General features: G+C 35.9%; 1 protein-coding gene across 11 annotated transcripts in view; it reads left to right on the plus strand.

Moving 5' to 3' along the window:
• The window catches only part of EVI5 (ecotropic viral integration site 5), a 195,304-nt gene extending 177,221 nt beyond the window's left edge, over positions 1–18,083 (plus strand). For 8 of the 11 annotated variants that reach the window (XM_072754620.1, XM_072754622.1, XM_072754616.1 and 5 more), the window contains one exon: positions 13,861–18,083. In XM_072754620.1, coding sequence (XP_072610721.1) covers positions 13,861–14,172 — 312 coding nt within the window. In that variant the 3' untranslated portion in view covers positions 14,173–18,083. Of the gene's footprint in view, positions 1–6,239; positions 6,253–13,860 lie in introns of all 11 variants that reach the window. The other 3 variants (XM_072754623.1, XM_072754624.1, XM_072754625.1) reach the window with 3 other exon arrangements.
• Positions 18,084–18,311: the final 228 nt, after the last annotated feature.

The raw sequence follows: 18,311 nt of genomic DNA on the forward strand, positions 1-18,311 counted from the left end.
GTCAGTTAAGCATCTGACTCTTCTTTTTTTTTTCTTTTAAGCATCTGACTCTTGATCTGAGCTTAGGTCTTGATTTCCGGCTCGTGAGTTCAGGCCCTTTGTTGGGCTCCACACCGGGCAGGGAGACTACTTTAAAAAAACAAAACTAATTATCCCTACTCTTCATCTAACTCTTACTTTCTCCTTTCATTATCATACCGATATTTCTAAACACATCCATAAAAGCGAGAAAAGGGGGAAATTTATAGGTACATGTGCAATTTATCAAGTTCTTAATGACAGTTCTGGATTTTTTGTTTTTAAATTGATTAAGTTTAGTTTTGTTGCTGAATTTTGTGTCTTTGTTCTCCAAAAAGAATTTACTACACGTGGTTGAGAAAAGTATCATTTGTGGAACAGTGGACATAGAGTCAGGAGACCTGGATTGTAGGCGTAGTTCTACCACTGGTTAACTGTGTAACCTTAGGATGCCAATTTACTTCATAAATTCAGTCGGTCAGTGAGTATTCAGTCTCTCTATCTGTGTCTCTCATGAATAAATAAATAAAATAAAAAAGGAAACACACACACAATATGGTGATCTGATTTTTTAATATATATTTTAATACATACATATATATTTAAAGCATGCCTCAGGCCTTGCTTCATTTACTGCATCCTAAAGCAGTCATGCTAAATAAGCTAAAGTGCTTTCCATCCCAGTCCTGTGCTTGGTATATAAAAGTCATTGTCCGAATTGTGAAGGAATTCGGACTGGTAGGGAGAACAGTATGTATGGGCAATGCTGTGCTAGAACCATGTGGCAACATGGCCTAGAAATGTATCCAAAAATCTCTGGGTGTGGGGCTACCTACACTGTGTTGGAGGAGGAGGAGAAAATAGCCAAGAAAAAGAGAGTAGAAGAGTATTTAGGCAGAGAGGCCATCATATGCAAAGGTTTGGAGGCAAATAAAGAGCTCAGAAAGGAGACAGAAGGAACAGCTATAAAAGTAGCAAGGAGGGACACCTGGGTGGCTCAGCAGTTGAGCGTCTGCCTTCAGCCCAGGGCATAATCCTGGAATTCCAGGATCAAGTCCCATATCAGGCTCCCTGAATGGAACCTACTTCTCCCTCTGCCTGTGTCTCTGCCTCTCTCTCTCTCTGTCTGTCTTTCATGAATAAATAAAATCTTTATTTAAAAAAAAAGTAGCAGGGAAATAAGTAGAGAGGAGCATTTCTGAAGCTGGAGACTTAGCCTGATCAGTTTGTTTTTAGTGTGTGGTCCTGAAAATAGCATTTAGAGAGATTGATATGAGGGCTGAGAGTAAAGCTTTCTTAATCAGACAAGAGGGAAATTCATAAATTAGAATGTTCTTCCTTGATTATGTTTTGAATTATATTCTCTTTAAGCCCTTGGTCCACACAGTACATTTGAGAGCCAGTTTGAATCTTTTCAGTTTAATTTCGATGTTCTCTTCCTATTATCCAAGCTACCCAATACTTCACACTTGTTTTTTATTGCTGGATATTCTTAAATCTAAAAGTCTAGTTTCTTTAGCTATGCCAAGATTTTGAAATATAACCAGTCTTTTTTAAAACCTTATTTTCTTTTGCATCAAGTATTTCAGTTTTAAAATGCTAGTTTTCAAAAGAAACAGTAACATAGTATTGACAGTTTTTCAAACTAGGCACATTTGTAAATGTGGTGTTCTGCAAACTTACTAAATGTCAACTAAAGGAGAATTGATAAAAGATGAGCTAGCTCCCTCAGATTTAGAAAAACTAAAAATTTAAATGTGGTTGGAAGTCTTTAGTGCAGTAAATCATGTGCTTTCCATGGACCCTATCTCACAGATGCAGTTGGACTTGAGATAATCAGATTTTCACTCCCCCACGAACTGGACAGCTAAAAATGTCATACCAATAATATGTGTCAAAGACTTAGCACTATTTTGCTGCCTGTCTGATTTAAGTTGTTGTGGTCAGTCTGAGGAACCTGTGATATGATAAGATAGCATTCATGAGGTCATGTGGTTTGCAAGTGCCCAATCTTAACTTAGCAGCTTATGAGCACCTCAGAATGAGGAAGAGAGGGCTACTAACCTTTTCTGTGTGAAAATTCATTTTGTGTCCAGTGACAAAATACTGTAGGTCTGTAGCTATATGTGTATATTATGTGTTTTTAAAATAATTTTTCCATTAGGAGTTAATTTTAGTTTCTGGAAAAAAGCAAAAGCTACAAATGCATTCATCTCCTTTTACTTAATACTTCTGTCTAAAGTATTAAACTTTTTACTGCATATATTTTCTGCCTATTAAGATAAAGCTGTAGAAAATAGCCAGCACTTCTTTCTGTTGAGGAAAAAATTGGACGTTGAAGACTAAAACTGTTGATGAATTTTTTAATCAATTAAATTTTCTATATTTCCTAAAGAGAAAATTACTCATTTTCAGTGTGGCAGTATCTCCATTGGAAACATACACACAGGGGATCCCCCGGGTGGCTCAGTGGTTTGGCACCTGCCTTTGACCCGGGCCTGATTCTGGAGACCTGGAGACCTGGGATCGAGTCCCACATCAGGCTCCTTGCATGGAGCCTGCTTCTCCTCTGTCTGTGTCTCTGCCTCTCTCTCTATCTGTGTCTCTCATGAATAAATAAATAAAATAAAATTTTAAAAAAAGGAAACACACACACAATATGGTGATCTGATTTTTTAATATATATTTTAATACATACATATATATTTAAAACAGGTTTATTTGAGGTATAATTCACATAGTACAGTTCACCCATTTTAAGTGTACATTTTAGTCATTTTTAGTATCTTCATAGAGTTGTGCAGTATTACCACAATTTTAGAATGTTTTTATCACTCCAAAAATTAATACCGTTTCCATCAGCAGTCATTCCTCATTTCCCCCAAGCTCCCTTCCCCCAGCTCTAGGAACTACTACTCTTCTTTTTGCCTTTGTAGATTTCCCTATTCTGGTTCATGTAAATGGGATTATACAATGTGTGGTCATCTTTGGGTTTTCATTAGCATAGTGTTTTCAAGGTTCATTCATGTTGTAGCATGTATCAGTACTTCATTCCTTTTTATTGCCTGATAATATTCCATCAAAAGGGTATATACCACATCCTATTTATCCATTTATTGATTGATGAACATTTGGGTTGTTTTCACCTTTTGGTTGTTATAAATAATGCTGATGTGAGTGTACATATTTCATTGTGACCATGTGTTTTCATTTGTGTTGAATATTACTTACTAGTGGAATTGCTGGGTCATGTTGTCACTCAATGTTTAACCATTTGAAGAACTGCAGTTGTTTCCCAAAGCAGCTGTACCATTTCACATTTCCACCAGCTGTGTATGAGGGTTCCAATTTCTCCACATGCTTGCCAGTACTTGATATTATCTCTCTTTTTTGTTATAGTCATCCTAGTAACTATGAATGTCATCTCATTTTGGTTTTGATTTGTGTTTTCCTGGTGGCTGATGATATTGGGCATCTTGTGATAGGCTTATTATATCTTCTTTAGAGAACTATTTAGTCAGATCCTTTGCCCATTTCATAATTGGGTTGTCTTTTTTTAATTGAGTTCTTTATGTATTTTAGATATAAGCCCTTTATCAGATAAATGATTTAAATTTTGGGTAAGTATGGGGATCCCTGGGTGGCTCAGCGGTTTAACACCTGCCTTTGGCCCAGGGCATGATCCTGGAGTCCTGGGATTGAGTTCCACATCGGACTCCCTGCGTGGAGCCTGCTTCTCCCTCTGCCTGTGTCTCTGGCTCTCTCTCTCTCTCTCTCATGAATAAATAAATAAAATCTTAAAAAAAATTTTTTGGGGGGTAAGTAATTAGACTGATAAAACCTATGATTTAGCTTTAGAGATTGTTCAATCTAGATAGAAAAGAAGTACTTCGTTTCGATGAGGGTGTTTTGCTAAACATTTGAATTTTTTCAGTACTTCAGCTAAAGGTTAAATCAAATGAAATGTACTTTGATGTAGCTTTAAAAGTTCAGAGTGAAACAAGTGTGAAGTGATTTATTTCCTGTAATTGGTCATAAATTTACATAGAAGCTCATATATTCCTAACCTCATCACCATTGACATTAGAGTACCTTCTAAATAATGTTAATGGTTTCAATTTTATCAAGATGTGTCAGCTGCCAGGAAGAGTACAATGCAGTTTCATTTTGTTTGCCGTAGTATACTGGGTAAATCTAAGCATACACTAGAGAAAGACTAAGTTCTTTGTAAATGACTTCGTTCTTCTCTCTCTCTCCTTCTCTAGTAACAAATTTCTTCAGGGCCAGACTTTCTTTCCTTTCCACCTTTTTCACTTATTGTCGTGTATACATATTTTTTCTTTGCTTCTAAAAGCATGGGCTTTTAACTATTGCATTTTATACATTTAACACAGAATCTGTATGCTTTTTAAATTTTAAGTGTTTTATCTTGTTTTTTAAAATAATTTACTTAGCTTAAAGCCAAAACCATTTTCAACATTGTTTTGTATTTCAAAAAAATTCTTGCATTTTTCAAGTTAATCTACTTTTAAGGACTGTAGGTCTGAATTTTTACTCTTGTCTATGTAATACACTGATCAAGAAGTCATGACCTCCAATTGATTGCTTTTATTGGTTTCCTGTTCTGATTCACTGGAAATCTTTTGGTTTGTGTGCTTATGGCTAGTTTTAATCTTTGTCATGCGTACAATTCATTTTTGGAAGAAGCTGATAATTGAGAATTAATTTAGCACACCATTTCCCTTTTACATTTTGAAAACTGAGAAAAACTATTAAAAGTATTAAGGATTTCAACAAAATTACTAATTACTCTTTGAAGGAAAAGAACAAAGCCTCTAGAACTTAGAAATTCAAATCTTTGTGATTGTTGAACTTTATGTCCATCTTCTCATATAAAGTATAACATATAGTTATTTAAAATTTTAGAACTTCTACATACAGAAATGTTACATTTAGCTTTAACAGTGATAGTTCGGTGTTTTACAAAGATTGATTATATAAACCCAAATGTACAAATAGGAGCTTTTATAATCTGATATGACTCAGTCTTGGAAACTTACTGCATCTGTTTTGCAGTTCACTTGGTTATCACATGACTCACTTAAATGGTTTAAACCCTGTCTAGTAGTGATCAAAGTTCATTTGGTTAGGGGTTTTTTTGGTGTGTGGATGACTTTTTTCCACTTTGTTGTGGACTGATTGTCTTTCAGAATATTCAGTGCAGCCCTTCTTAATTCTTTTGAATCTCAGAAAGTGGTAGCTTTCTGTACAATTCAGCCTCCAGTCACACACAGGGGAAATTTTTTTTAACTTGAAATAATATGCATGGGAGCACTTTTAACTGTAAAACCTCATATAAATATAAGGGTTTATTATTAATTCTATTACCCCTACACATTAAAATTGAGGAAGAATAACCTGTTGTGTCTCTTTAAAATCAACTCTAAAAATCAGCCCAAAACTTTTCAAGTTACCAATGTTCTGTAATTACTGAAAGAGAGCAAACACAGAGAGAACATGTGTACTCTATTCACCTGGGCATAGCCCAGGTGATCAAATTTCTCAGCACAGATTTCTCTATTATTTATTAGGAAGTTATATTTAAAGCCTACAAGTATCTAAAGCTATGACATTTCTCTGTTTTACAAAAGAAACTTCTATCTTAACATGTAGAGATTTAGTTAATGAAGTAGACTAATAAGAAATTTTTTAAATACTTGTGTATCTTTAATGATTGTGAGTCCTTTGGACCTTCAGAATATTCATTCCTGCTGGTTTGTGTCCCTGCTTTCAATTTTTACTGATAATCTTTATGTGAAATAAATATAATAGTTTTTAATATTCATTTTTAAGTGTTTGAATTTTTACTATCATGCAGTTAGAAACTCTGCTGTTTCCTGTCAAAACCTACGTTCATCAGACTATGAACATGACAGTTTCCTGTTTTCTTATTAGCTATACTGCCTCTTGTGCTAAATTTTTTAGAAGATGGTATAATATCTTAACACTTTCTTTTTCTACTTACTAAATACTCTCTTTGGGTTGTATTGTTGAATGCATGCAGGGAAATCTTAAAATCCAATCTCTTTGAAGCTAGTGAGAGGTTAAGATTTTGTTAGCCTTTAAAGTTGTAATGAATATGTCAGAATATCTGAAGTATTATTTAAACAAATTCTACATGTTTTTATTTTTTTACTCTCTTTATGCATAACATGATGAAGCAGTCCATATCAGGTAAGAAACAGTACATTATTGGGGTCTTGTATATTAGCACTCCCCTTTGTCGTCGTCTTAATATTCTCATTCAAAAAAGATGGGATGAATAATTAGTACCTGGGGGTTTTCTCAAGAATCTTGTTATCTTTTCAATGTAGTTCATCAATATTTCTTATGTGTCCACTCTTGTCAAGTCAGAATGCTGAGTTCTAGGATACAAAAATGATTTAGAAACAGTTTCCATCATCAGAGGCTAACAGAGGAGCTAGAATATATGTACAGCAACCATCCAGTGCTGATTTTAAATATTCATTATAACTTGGAAAAAACCTTATCTGTAAATAATATATTCAAATATGTGTCAATCAATAGAGTATTAAAGTTTATGAAAGTATTTATGCCTGTTAATGTATTAAATATGTTTTAAAATGATTAAAGTGCTAATATTTTAAACTAATACCAAAATAATACCAGAAAACAAAAAAATACTTTTAAATGTAAAGGAAGCAGTTTTTTCTGTTTTGTTTTGTATTGGATTCATTGAGACTTTTGTGAGAGTAACTGCTTATCAAAATGATCAGATACAAATGAATTTGGAAGCATTTTTGAGAGGTTTCATTGATAACCTTATTTTTTAATGTGCATGTTTTTTATTATGGAAATTTTCAAACATTTACAAATGCAGGGAGAATAAATCTAATGAACTTTGTGTTTCTGTCACTAAACTTCAAATTTTTCTTTTTCTCTCTTTTTTTTGTTTTGCTTGTTTTTGAACTTTTTTTTTTTTAACTATTGCAATGGAACCATATAGAATATGCTTTTTAGTATCAGGCTACTTATCGGCACCTGGGTGGTGCAGTTGGCTAAAGAACTGGCTCTTGGTTCTGGTTGGGTCCTAATCTCAGGGTTTTGAGATTGACCCCACATTGGGTTCAGTGCAGAGTCTGAGTTTCTCTCTCCCTCTGCCCTTCCCCTCCATAAAATAAATAAGTCTTAAAAAAAAAAAAGAAAAGAAATAGTTTTTCAATCAAGAGCTATAAAGCTAGAACTATACTCCTAACATTAGACATGTTATGCTTTAAAAGGCATAATCTGTCACCTGGATATGAATGAAGCTGATTCCTAGAATAAACTTTGAACTTGAAAGCTGACAGACATTTGATAGGAGGAGAAAAGAAGGCTCTGACTCTGAACACGTGTTCACTCACTTGGATATAAACTGAGATGTTGAGATGTCTAAAACTGGATGATGTTCCTCAGTAATGAATCCCATGGGAACTAGATTTGAAACTAGATGGTGAAGGTATCATATATTAAAATATTTATTAGCTTCATAGCTCTTTGCATTTTTATTTGCTCCCCCCCCCCCCCAGTTGGTTGTGTACATCAGGCCATTGTATTTTTAAAATATGACAGTGGCCAATGTTATGATGGCAGTGATAAATTAAAAAGAACATCTTAGGGATCCCTGAGTGGCGCAGCGGTTTGGCGCCTGCCTTTGGCCCAGGGCGCGATCCTGGAGACCCGGTATCGAATCCCACATCGGGCTCCCGGTGCATGCAGCCTGCTTCTCCCTCTGCCTATGTCTCTGCCTCTATCTCTGTGACTATCATAAATAAGTAAAAATTAAAAAAAAAAAAAAAAAAAAGAACATCTTAGGGACAGCCCAGTTGGCTCAGCAGTTTAGCACTGCCTTCAGCCTGATCCTGGAGACTCGGGATCGAGTCCAACATCAGGCTTCCTGAATGGAGCCTGCTTCTCCCTCTGCCTGTGTCTCTGCCTCTCTCTCTCTCTCTCTCTCTGTGTGTGTGTTTGTGTGTGTCTCGTGAATAAATAAACAAAATCTTTAAAAAAAAAAAAAAAGAACATCTTAAGTTCAAATTTATTTATCCTTACCAAATTTTCTTAACATAATCCTAATAGGGGATCCCTGGGTGGCTCAGCGGTTTGGTGCTTGCCGTTGGCCAGGGCGCGATCCTGGAGTCCCGGGATCAAGTGCCACGTCGGGCTCCCGGCATGGAGCCTGCTTCTCCTTCTGCATGTGTCTCTGCCTCTCTCTCTGTCTCTCTCTCTCTCTCTCTCTCTCTCTGTGTGTGTCTATCATAAATAAATAATCTTATAAAAATCATAATCCTAATATAGTAAATCCCTAAATATGATCACTTAGACCAGCGTCTCTCAGAATGTGATCTATAGATCATCCTGTTCAGAATTACCTGGAGTACTTGTTTAAAATACAGATTCCTGAGTCCCACTTGCTGAATCCAGGTGTCTGAGAGAAGGGGCCCAAGAATCTACATATTTTAAAGTAAGAATTTCAGGTTTTATACATAACACTATTAATTATTGTTCTAGAGAATTAGGAAGTCAGAGGGTGCTATTAACATCACCAACATTCTCCCAAAAGTAAGGACTCCAGAATGACCTACTGAGTTGAATAGTCCCTGAGATCATCTCTGGTAGTTTGTGGCTCTTTTAGCTTATGTTTGAAAAATGGCAAATCTGCTTAATACCTAAAGTAAGTATTTTTAAATGTTACAGAACTAGAAGGCATTTCTCAATCATCCCAGCAGTAATCAAAGAAACAAAGTGACCATAATAGTGGGAATTATAATAGAGAAAAATATGTAACGGTCATGCTGGCCAGGGCCAGATATAATAGGCATGCTCAAATACTCCTGGTGGCAGAATAAAAGCTATTGAAGATAAATGTGATCATATTGATCAGGAGAAAAAAACATGAAAATAAAAATCCTTTTTCATTTGCTTCCAAATAGCTAGGTGATGACAACACAGGAACCCACTAAATTATTCCCTGTATTTAAAACATTTTTTAAGATAATTAGAATATTTTACATATATGTTGGAAATTTTTTCTCAGAATTTTGAAGGCCTTGCTATACTCTCTTTACAGTTGAGAAGTCTAATATCTTTGTGATTCTTTTTTTTTTAAAATATTTATTTATTTATTTATGAGAGAGAGAGAGAGGCAGAGACACAGGAGGAGGGAGAAGCAGGCTCCAGGCAGGGAGCCCGATGCGGGACTCGATCCTGGGACTCCAGGATCACGCCCTGGGCCAAAGGCAGGCGCCAAACCACTGAGCCACCCAGGGATCCCCTCTCTTTGTGATTCTTAATCTTTTATATAAAACATCTTTTTGTTTTTTGGCTAGATGCTTTATCTTTTCTTGTTCCCAGTATCCTGAAATTTCATTGAGGTACCATGTGTAAGTCTACTTTTATCCATTGTGATGGATACTTGATAAGCTTTTTCAATCTCAAAGCTCATGTCTGTCAGGTTAGAGAAATTTATGTCTGAAACCTCTTTTTTAGAGTAGCCTGGATTTTTTTTTTTTTTAACACAGATGCAGTTTCTTCAGAGGAAATAAATGATTTTTAAAGAGTTTTCTTTTTCACCAATAGTCTGTTTCCTCCTAGTTGCCTTTTTCCCCCTAGCGTCTCTTAGGTGGTTTTGTAAAAAATAATTGACTCCCTGCTCAAACTTTAGGTTTAGAGAACTTTAAAAAGCTGGGAGAAAATTCTGAATGCTTGGATAGGGTTCTGTTGACTGTGATCTAGCCGAGACCCTTCTTTGGGAAAATCCCAAGATTCACCAGAATAGATTCCCTCTGCCTAAAATTCCAGAGAGTCCTGGTTCCTCTGTTTCCTTGGTGAGTCTCAAAAGTACTTGTATTCATTCACATTCAGTGACTTTAAAGCCTATGTCTGGTTTCACCTAGAAAAATAATACTTTTTAAATCTTTTTTATGATATGAGTGTGTTACTGGCATTTCACAAAGTTTTGCTGTTTTGTTGTTGTTTTATAAAAATGCTCTTTAACCAAAAATTTAAAAGACAAGGGGCTGCAGAAAGGTATATTAAAGTATATATGTATGTACTTTTCAAGAAAGACAGTCAGTAGCTTTTGTCAAATTCCTGATCCTGACAGGAATTGATTCAAAGGAGATACCAAACAAAGCAAACCAAACAAAACATTGCCTAAAGTAGTTGCCCTTACTCTGGGATGTGCCTCAAAATTACCCTGGTCTTTTGAACATACACATTCCTAGATCCTACCCTATACCAAGAGAAAGTTTCAAGAAAAGGCATTTAAACAGACTGGTCCTTGTTTCAACCATCAGGTAGTGGATTTTTCTCAGAACAGCTTGGTTGTACTACTTGGTTGTATCCATTTCTGTATGTCAGATACACACAGGCAGTTGTTCATTGTTCAGAAGCATTTTAATTGTGAATAAGACTTCCATTTCAGGTAAATCAACTGCTTTCTGACTCAGCCTCATTTGGTTTGAACAATCTACCACAGTGATTCTCAAACTGAGATATCAAGATTTCCTGAGATGCTTGTAAAAAAAATGTTTCACTCTCAGGGCACCTGGCTGGCTCAGTTAATGGAGCCTACAACTCTTGATCTAAGAGTTGTGAGTTTGAGCCCCACAGCAAGTGTAGAGATTATCTAAAAAAATAATAAATTGGGACTCCTGGGTGACTCAGTGGTTGAGTATCTGCCTTCGCTCAGGGCAAGATCCCGTGGTACGAGATCGAGTCTCCAATGGGGCTCCTTGTGGGGAGCCTGCTTCTCCCTCTGCCCATGTCTCTGCCTCTCTCTCTCTGTGTCTCCTGCAAATACACAAATAAAATCTTTAAAAAAATAATAAACAAATTTTAAAAAGTTTCGCTCTCCAGATTTTGATTCCTTAGATCTGAGAATGGATTCTGCATTTTTAATAATCATCCTTGGTTATCCTGATGGAGATGAGCAGTGGACCATATTTTGAGCTATACTAATCTAAGTGTGCTACCAAGAATAACAATAATATCTGTGGAAGTTTTTGTTGAGGGGTATAGGGTTGAGAAAATTGTCTGGATTTTGTTGTTTAAATATAATTAGCTCCTAAAAGTCTAGTAATAGAATTAGCAGTACAGCTCTTAGATCCAGTCACCCAAAGCTTTGCACTTTAGAAGGCCCAGCTGTGGTCTTCCTCTAGCCAAACCTCTCTTCACAGAATGAGGAGTCCCCCAGGATATCCTCACCTGAAGTTCAGCCCCTTCTAGACCACAATATGGGTTCTCAGTACCCTGAAATTCCTTGCCCGAATGTCCCCTTTCAGGGCCTGTACAGGCCTTCCTCTCAGAACCAATGAGCACACTCCTGGGTCTAAGAGCTAACTAAGGGATAGCTTCAGTTTTACCACATAGTCCTTTATCTTCAATTTGTCCTTCTCTCCAGAGCTCCTTTATGCTAATGCTATTCTTTATTAGCAGTTCTCAAAAAAGCTTTAGTTGCATCCCCTTTGACAGTGAGGAAATGACCCCTCAACCTAAAGTGAGTTTTATATAATATTTGAGGTCATTATTACATCTGATAGGAGGCTGCAGATTTTTAATTGCAATAAAATTTGTTAGAGCTGCAGCTTTCCAAACAATTGGGAAGTTGTGGTTTCCCTGCCATTCTCCTTTGGTAACAGCCAGGGAAAAGGAAAACATGTGTTCCATATTATTTCTTCAAAAGGATCTGGGAAGAAAAGAAAGAAAGAGATTAACTGACTTAATTTAACACTTGGAGCTATAAATTGTGTGTTGCAATGTGGTGATAGGATGTTGCATCAGAACGTGGCAGTTGTAGTAATGCAGTGGGTATCACAGCTCTGCGGAGGTTTTTTGGTACTCTGTGCCCTTTTGGTAAAAATTCAACTACAAGTTTAAGTCCTTTCTTCTCTGCCAAGGGAGATGGTGTTTCTTAAATTACATTGTACCTCACTGTAATTTTGTTCTTTTGGCCCAGGGCATAAGAATTTCTTTCAGGTTGAAGGTTTGCCTGAGGCCGACATGGCTGCACTGAGTCTCAGCGTCCTTCTTGTTTCCCGTTGTTCGCACATCAGCCAGGAAGAGTTGATGTTTCTTCACTTCTTCCTGGAAGTCTGTCAGGAAAGCTGGCAGGTGGATAGCAAGGCAGTAATGTCTTTTCTTTCAGAACCGTTAGTTTTGAAAGTATACGTAATAGTTCCTGAATATTTCACACAGGCTTTATCTTAAGATTTGAGCGATAATGAGTGACCAGGAATTTGCCCCTGAGAAACGAAGTTGAAGGTTAACAGCAATAAGGGTAGGAGGCATGGGATCTGTTTCAGCTAAATTCTTGCAAGTCAAGGTAGATTTTGGTAATTAGTTTTTTTCTATTACTGTTTGGGTTGTTTTGTTTTTAGCTCTTCTCTATTTTAAGAGAAAATTCATGGTGTGTGGGGGAAATTGAACAAGTGACAATATCAAATTAAATTTCATATTTAAAACCTAAGCTCTTGATGATGGGGGTGATGTCTCAATTATATGCTAGTAGAAGTCATAGTATGCATGCCAGTAGGTTTGGGAATTTAAGATGACTTAGGCAAAAAAGTGGGAGATGATAGAAAGAAATCACCTTTATTCCTGAAGAAGCTGGTTTTGGAGAATGTGGTTTGGATTTGTGACAACAATGGATTTTTCATTGCTGATCTCTAGAATTAGTCAGGCTTGCCCACCCGTAACAGGTAACATATGGTGTCAACATGAACTTCTGGCCATGTGAAACTCCTGTGATAGCCAGACCTGGTTCTGAAAGGTGGAAAGAGAAGAAAAATAGCTGAGCAGTGTATGCCATTCCTCTCCCCTATTCCCTCATGAGAGAAGTTGCTCCTTCTCCCTGGGGAGGAGTAGGGGAAAGAAGATAAGATTATATGCTACAGGGGATCCCTGGGTGGCTCAGCGGTTTGGCACCTGCCTTTCGCCCAGAGCGCTGGAGTCCCGGGATCGAGTCCCACTTCGGGCTCCCGGCATGGAGCCTGCTTCTCCCTCTTCCTGTGTCTCTGCCCACCCCCCCACCCCCCACACCCCCGTCTATCATAAATAAATAAATAAATCTTTAAAAAAAATTATATGCTACTGACACTCTTCCCATGCAGAGAGAAATCTCATTGGTTGCAAGATGCATCCCTGCCTTGAGTGGTTTGGTGGTCTTTGGGATATTATAATAGAACGGGGACTCACAGCAAATTTTCATCTTTTGTAAATGATTTTCATCATTCACAGAATTAGGGAGATGTGCTCTTAAGACAGTGTGAGTGATCAGAGTATGGTCTTAAAATCCTCATCTTTTAGAGATGCATGTTGAAATATTTACAAGTAAACTGATAGAACGTCTGGGATTTACCTCAGAGTAATCCAGGGACAGGAGAGGTACAAATGTAACAAGAATGTTGTTTTGTTATTGAAATTAGGTGATGGGTACATGGAGTTCATTATATTATCGATAATATAATGAAGGTTCTGTTTGAATCTAAATTATGCTATTAGATATGTGTCCTCAGCAAGTTACTCTATCTCAGTTTCTGTCTCCTAATCTCTAAAATGAGAATGATAGAATCTACCACATAGGACTGTCGTGATAATTCAATTAAAATAACAAGTTACGTGCCCATTACATAACACATAGGAGACACACAAAAATTAGTAGTTACTATTTTATCTACAAATGGAAAAAAAATGTATCTTCCTTCTTAAACATGAAACATTTGCTTTCTTAGTGTGTGTTTCCCCCAGTTGAGTATATTAACTTGGATTTTGTTTTGACAGCTCAGGTGCCTAAAAGGCCAGAGGGTCTTCTCAGGCCAGCCTTCTTTTGATGGAATCCACATTGTCAACCATTTAATAGGAGATGATGAATCATTCCATTCCTCTGATGAAGATTTTATGGATAATTCCTTACGGGAAGGTGGCATTGGTTTTCCTTTGCACAGAAAATCTGGCCCAATGTCTTTGGACCCCGCTGTGGCAGATGGTATTGAAAGCGAAACAGAAGACAGTGTGTTGGAGACCAGAGACAGCAACCAAGTGACTCGAAAGGAGCAGCCCCCAAGAAGAGAATCGTACTCAACCACTGTCTGACCATCACTGTGACCTAGACTGTGGGGTTTTTTAAGGGATCAGTTATCATATGATTAAGGGTTTGGGGAACATATCTGTTTCATATGTACATACTTATATACCTATATATATATATATATACATATATATATATTTTACAGTCTTATCTGCCTTTTTATCTTTGCCAAATCTTCACCACTGACTTACCATTGCCATAAAGTAGACTGGAATATGGTTAATGGGAAAAATAAGGTTCTAACAGTATTACTGAATATTAATGTTTCTTGTTTAGAAAATGCAATTTATCTATATGTGAGAAATATTTTGAAGTTCAGAACTATGGAAAATTGAATTTTCTTCAGATAAAACTGCTCTAGTGCAATATTTCATGGTCATTCAACAAATTACATATTTATGTTTATCAATTTGTTTTCAGGGCAGCTGTCTACAAACATTTGACCAATATAAACATTGAACTAATCTTGTGTTTTTGTGTTGGGGGAGTTTTTTGGGTTGGTTTTTTTGTTTGTTTGTTGTTTTGTTGTTTTCAGTTAAAATTACTGCTTTGGTAATAAGCCACTGAAAGCTCCCAAACACAAAGCCTTTTCTTTTTTCCATATAATTTTGCAAACACAAATTAATGGTCATTTGTCTTGAGGGTTTTAAGTTTTGTTTTAATTTCTAATTTTTATGTACATATGCTTCCATGTGTTGCCTACTGGTCAGAATAGTAGGTTAACTAAAAATAAATTGGGTTTTTGTACATATTTATAAGTCTGCATCACCCACATTGAACATCATTTTATATGAAGAATGTACATGTTGCAAAATGACTGCCTTCAGCATTCCAACAGGACTTCTGTAAATAATAGGTTAAAAGAAAATTGAAAATAAAACCAAACACTAATATTTTAATAGCTTTAGTATTTTGCTTAGCATTCAACACTAGCAGATTCATAAGTGAACTAATGCTTGTTCAGAAACACTATTGGTGACATATTTTACTTCATGTGTATATAACTAATAAATTTTTCATGATTAAAGAGGTTATAGCACATATTACTTAGTGCTAATATCTACTTAATATAATTTAAACAATGGACGGAGGTCCAAGATACACAAAAATTATATCTGCAAATAATCTATGAACATTATCTTCAGATTCTCTAGTTACTAATCCATAGATAAAGCCATAAGAATTTTTTCCTACCAATTCTTCCTTTTTATCTAGACTTTTTTTCGTGGAAATTTGAGTGACTGTCAATGGTAAATTGGTGGAAACACCAAATTACACTTAGATTACTTAAAGATAACAAGAATGTGTTGACTGGATGCTTTCCACTTCCATTTTCATCAGCAGCCTATGAAAAAAAAATAGCCTTCAAGGATAAGAGGAAAGTAGAATTCAGTATATATGGAGATACAACTTTGCACAGTATGTTGCATGCAGAAAAAAAAAAAATTTGTATGACAGGATGGAGTAGAAGAGAAAGAATCATTTTTGTGTCTAAAGCCAGGAGTTAAGCTTTATGGTATATTTATGGATTAGGCTTTTCCAGCAAGCACTTTGTAGCTATTTGCTTGGGAAACAAGATTGAAAATAATGCCTGTTGTGTCCATATCACCAGGTTAAATTCTAGTGGTTAAGTAATTTACCTGTGGTTACAAGTTAGTAAGTAGCAGAGCCAAAATTTTCATCAAGATCTCTCTGACACCAAGCTGAAAAGGTTCAGCTAATGAATTTCTCAATTCTCTGCTTTTCTGGCAATTAATGTGATTTCATTGGTTTCCTGAATATATATAGATCTAGATGTATAGATGTATCAACACTCATAAACTCTGCAGAGCTCTACTAGAATCATCTACTAGAATTGCCTGACTGGTGCTATTGGGATTCTCTTTTGGAGTTCGTTACTGTCAGCCTAGGGGCTGTTGATGCCCAGGTAAAATGAGGTGAGTCATGGCCACATGATTGCTTTGACCCCCACAATAAGAAATCTAAATGATCTAGACCAAGGGTCAGCAAATACAGGACATGAGGCTATTCCAACCAGCTTCCTGTTTTTACATGACTCACAAGCTTAGAGCTTTTTAATTTTTAAATACTTGGGAGAAAAAAATCAAAAGAACAATATTTTATGTCCCATGAAAATCATACGAAATTCAGTATTGATAAAATTTTATTGGAGCTTACCCATGCTTGTCCATTTACATCTTATCTGTGGCTGCTTCTCTGCTACCATGGCAAAGTTGAGTAGTTATAACAGGTACTATATGGTACAAACAGTCCAAAATGTAGGTTTACATCTCAGTAGAAGCTCAAACTACCTGTTTCTGCTGTAGAACTAATGGTTTGGAAGCCTAAAATTTCCTAGTGGATCTTAAACTCATAACTATTCAAAATGGAAAATGTTCCAGCTGTTTTATATCATGAAGTCTTTGATGCCAAAGACAAATTTGGAAGGACATCTGTACCTTTGGAAATGGAGAAAGGGAATAATTCCAGAATCCCAGCACTGTTCTTGCAAGCAGGCATATTGACCTTTAGCGTATGCTTCAATGAGCCAGTGTTATAATTTGACTTTAAAATAACATCTTTCTAGAATCATGTTTGAATTCTAAATTTGAAAGATATTCTTAGAGAATTTCCTACGTACTGTTTTCCAGTTAGGAATTAGGTGTTAACAAGAATCGTAGTAAGTAAATCCATTGATCTTGTAATTTGGACAATGAAAATCTAGAAACAACAATCGTCTCATTTAAGAGCTTTGATTCAAATACTCCTTAGAAGCGTTTAGAATCTTCCTGGTTTTTAGGATGCAACAGGATACTATGCCCTGATTTGATATTAAGACTTTTGAGGTATCAGAAAATGTTCTCTTGATAGATTTTATTTAATCCCTGGTACTCTGTGTCATTTAAATGTTACTCAGTTAAACACTTAGAGCTGAAGAATATTCAGGGAGGAAAAGTGAATAAAATAAATAGCACACAAAGTACTCTCTCAGGGTAGTTACCTTCCTGGTGTTGTTGCCATCTAGGTTGAAACACTAAAAGTAGGATCTGAATGAAATGGAAATTGCATAGGGTGATGAAACAGAACTTTTAGATCAAGCAAATTATTTCAGCAGCCTTTTAAAAATCAGTGGTAAATATTTTCTTCCTGTAAAAAGCAGTCAAAGATCTAACATTACACAATTTTTACCCTTTCTATTGATAGATATTAAGTATTCAATGTTCAATGACTATTGGGACATCAAGTCTCACCTGGCACACTAGTTTGGAAGAAAAAAAAAACTTTCTCTTAGCTCTGAGCATGATACAGCTTGTTACTTTCCAGATAGTGCCTTTGAAAACAAGGTCTAGACCTTTTTAAGTATTTTATTTGTAACATCATAAGAAATGAATTGGTTCCATCTTCTGCTTTACCTTTTACATAACACACTATCATTTTCAGATTTAAAGTAAAATAAGTATATGAATTGTGTTTCAGTAAAGCCCTTTCACAGCCAACTTAATCATTGTGTAGTACCATGTGTAAGGTACATTTTATTAAATCAGTGATTTACTTTATTAAAACAGTGTGCTTTAGCCTGAAAGTTATTGCTGCTCTATCATTAACAAAACAGTTTTTAAAACTAATGAATTTTAATTTAATTAATTGTCCTGGAATTAAAGTTCCTGGTTAAAAGTAGAGTGGATGCTCTTTATAATCCAACTTTTTACATCCCATCCATTGATCGACCTATCCTTTCTTTTCACTCCAAAGAAAAGATGATAGAATAATACATTAGATATACTATAGAGATGCAAAATTATAATGTTTTTCATTTTACTGTTGGAGTTTCTTATTGTAACATTGTATGATAACCTGAAATGTTTACTTGTGCCTTTACTTTAAACAATTATTAAAGTTTTTCATTTTATAAGAATTTCTGTTTCCTTAAACTATTCAACTTAAAAGGGGAGAGGCAGGACACCTGGGTGGCTCAGCAGTTAAGCATCTGCCTTCTGCCCAGGGCATGATCCCTGAGTCCTGGGATCGAGTCCCACAGTAGGCTTCCTGCATGGAGCCTGCTTCTCCTCCCTCTTCCTGTGTCTCTGCCTCTCTCTGTTTCTCTCATGAAAAAATAAATAAAATATTTTTTAAAAAATTATGC

This window comes from Vulpes vulpes, chromosome 3 (assembly GCF_048418805.1).
Source record: "Vulpes vulpes isolate BD-2025 chromosome 3, VulVul3, whole genome shotgun sequence".
Taxonomy (NCBI): domain Eukaryota; kingdom Metazoa; phylum Chordata; class Mammalia; order Carnivora; family Canidae; genus Vulpes; species Vulpes vulpes.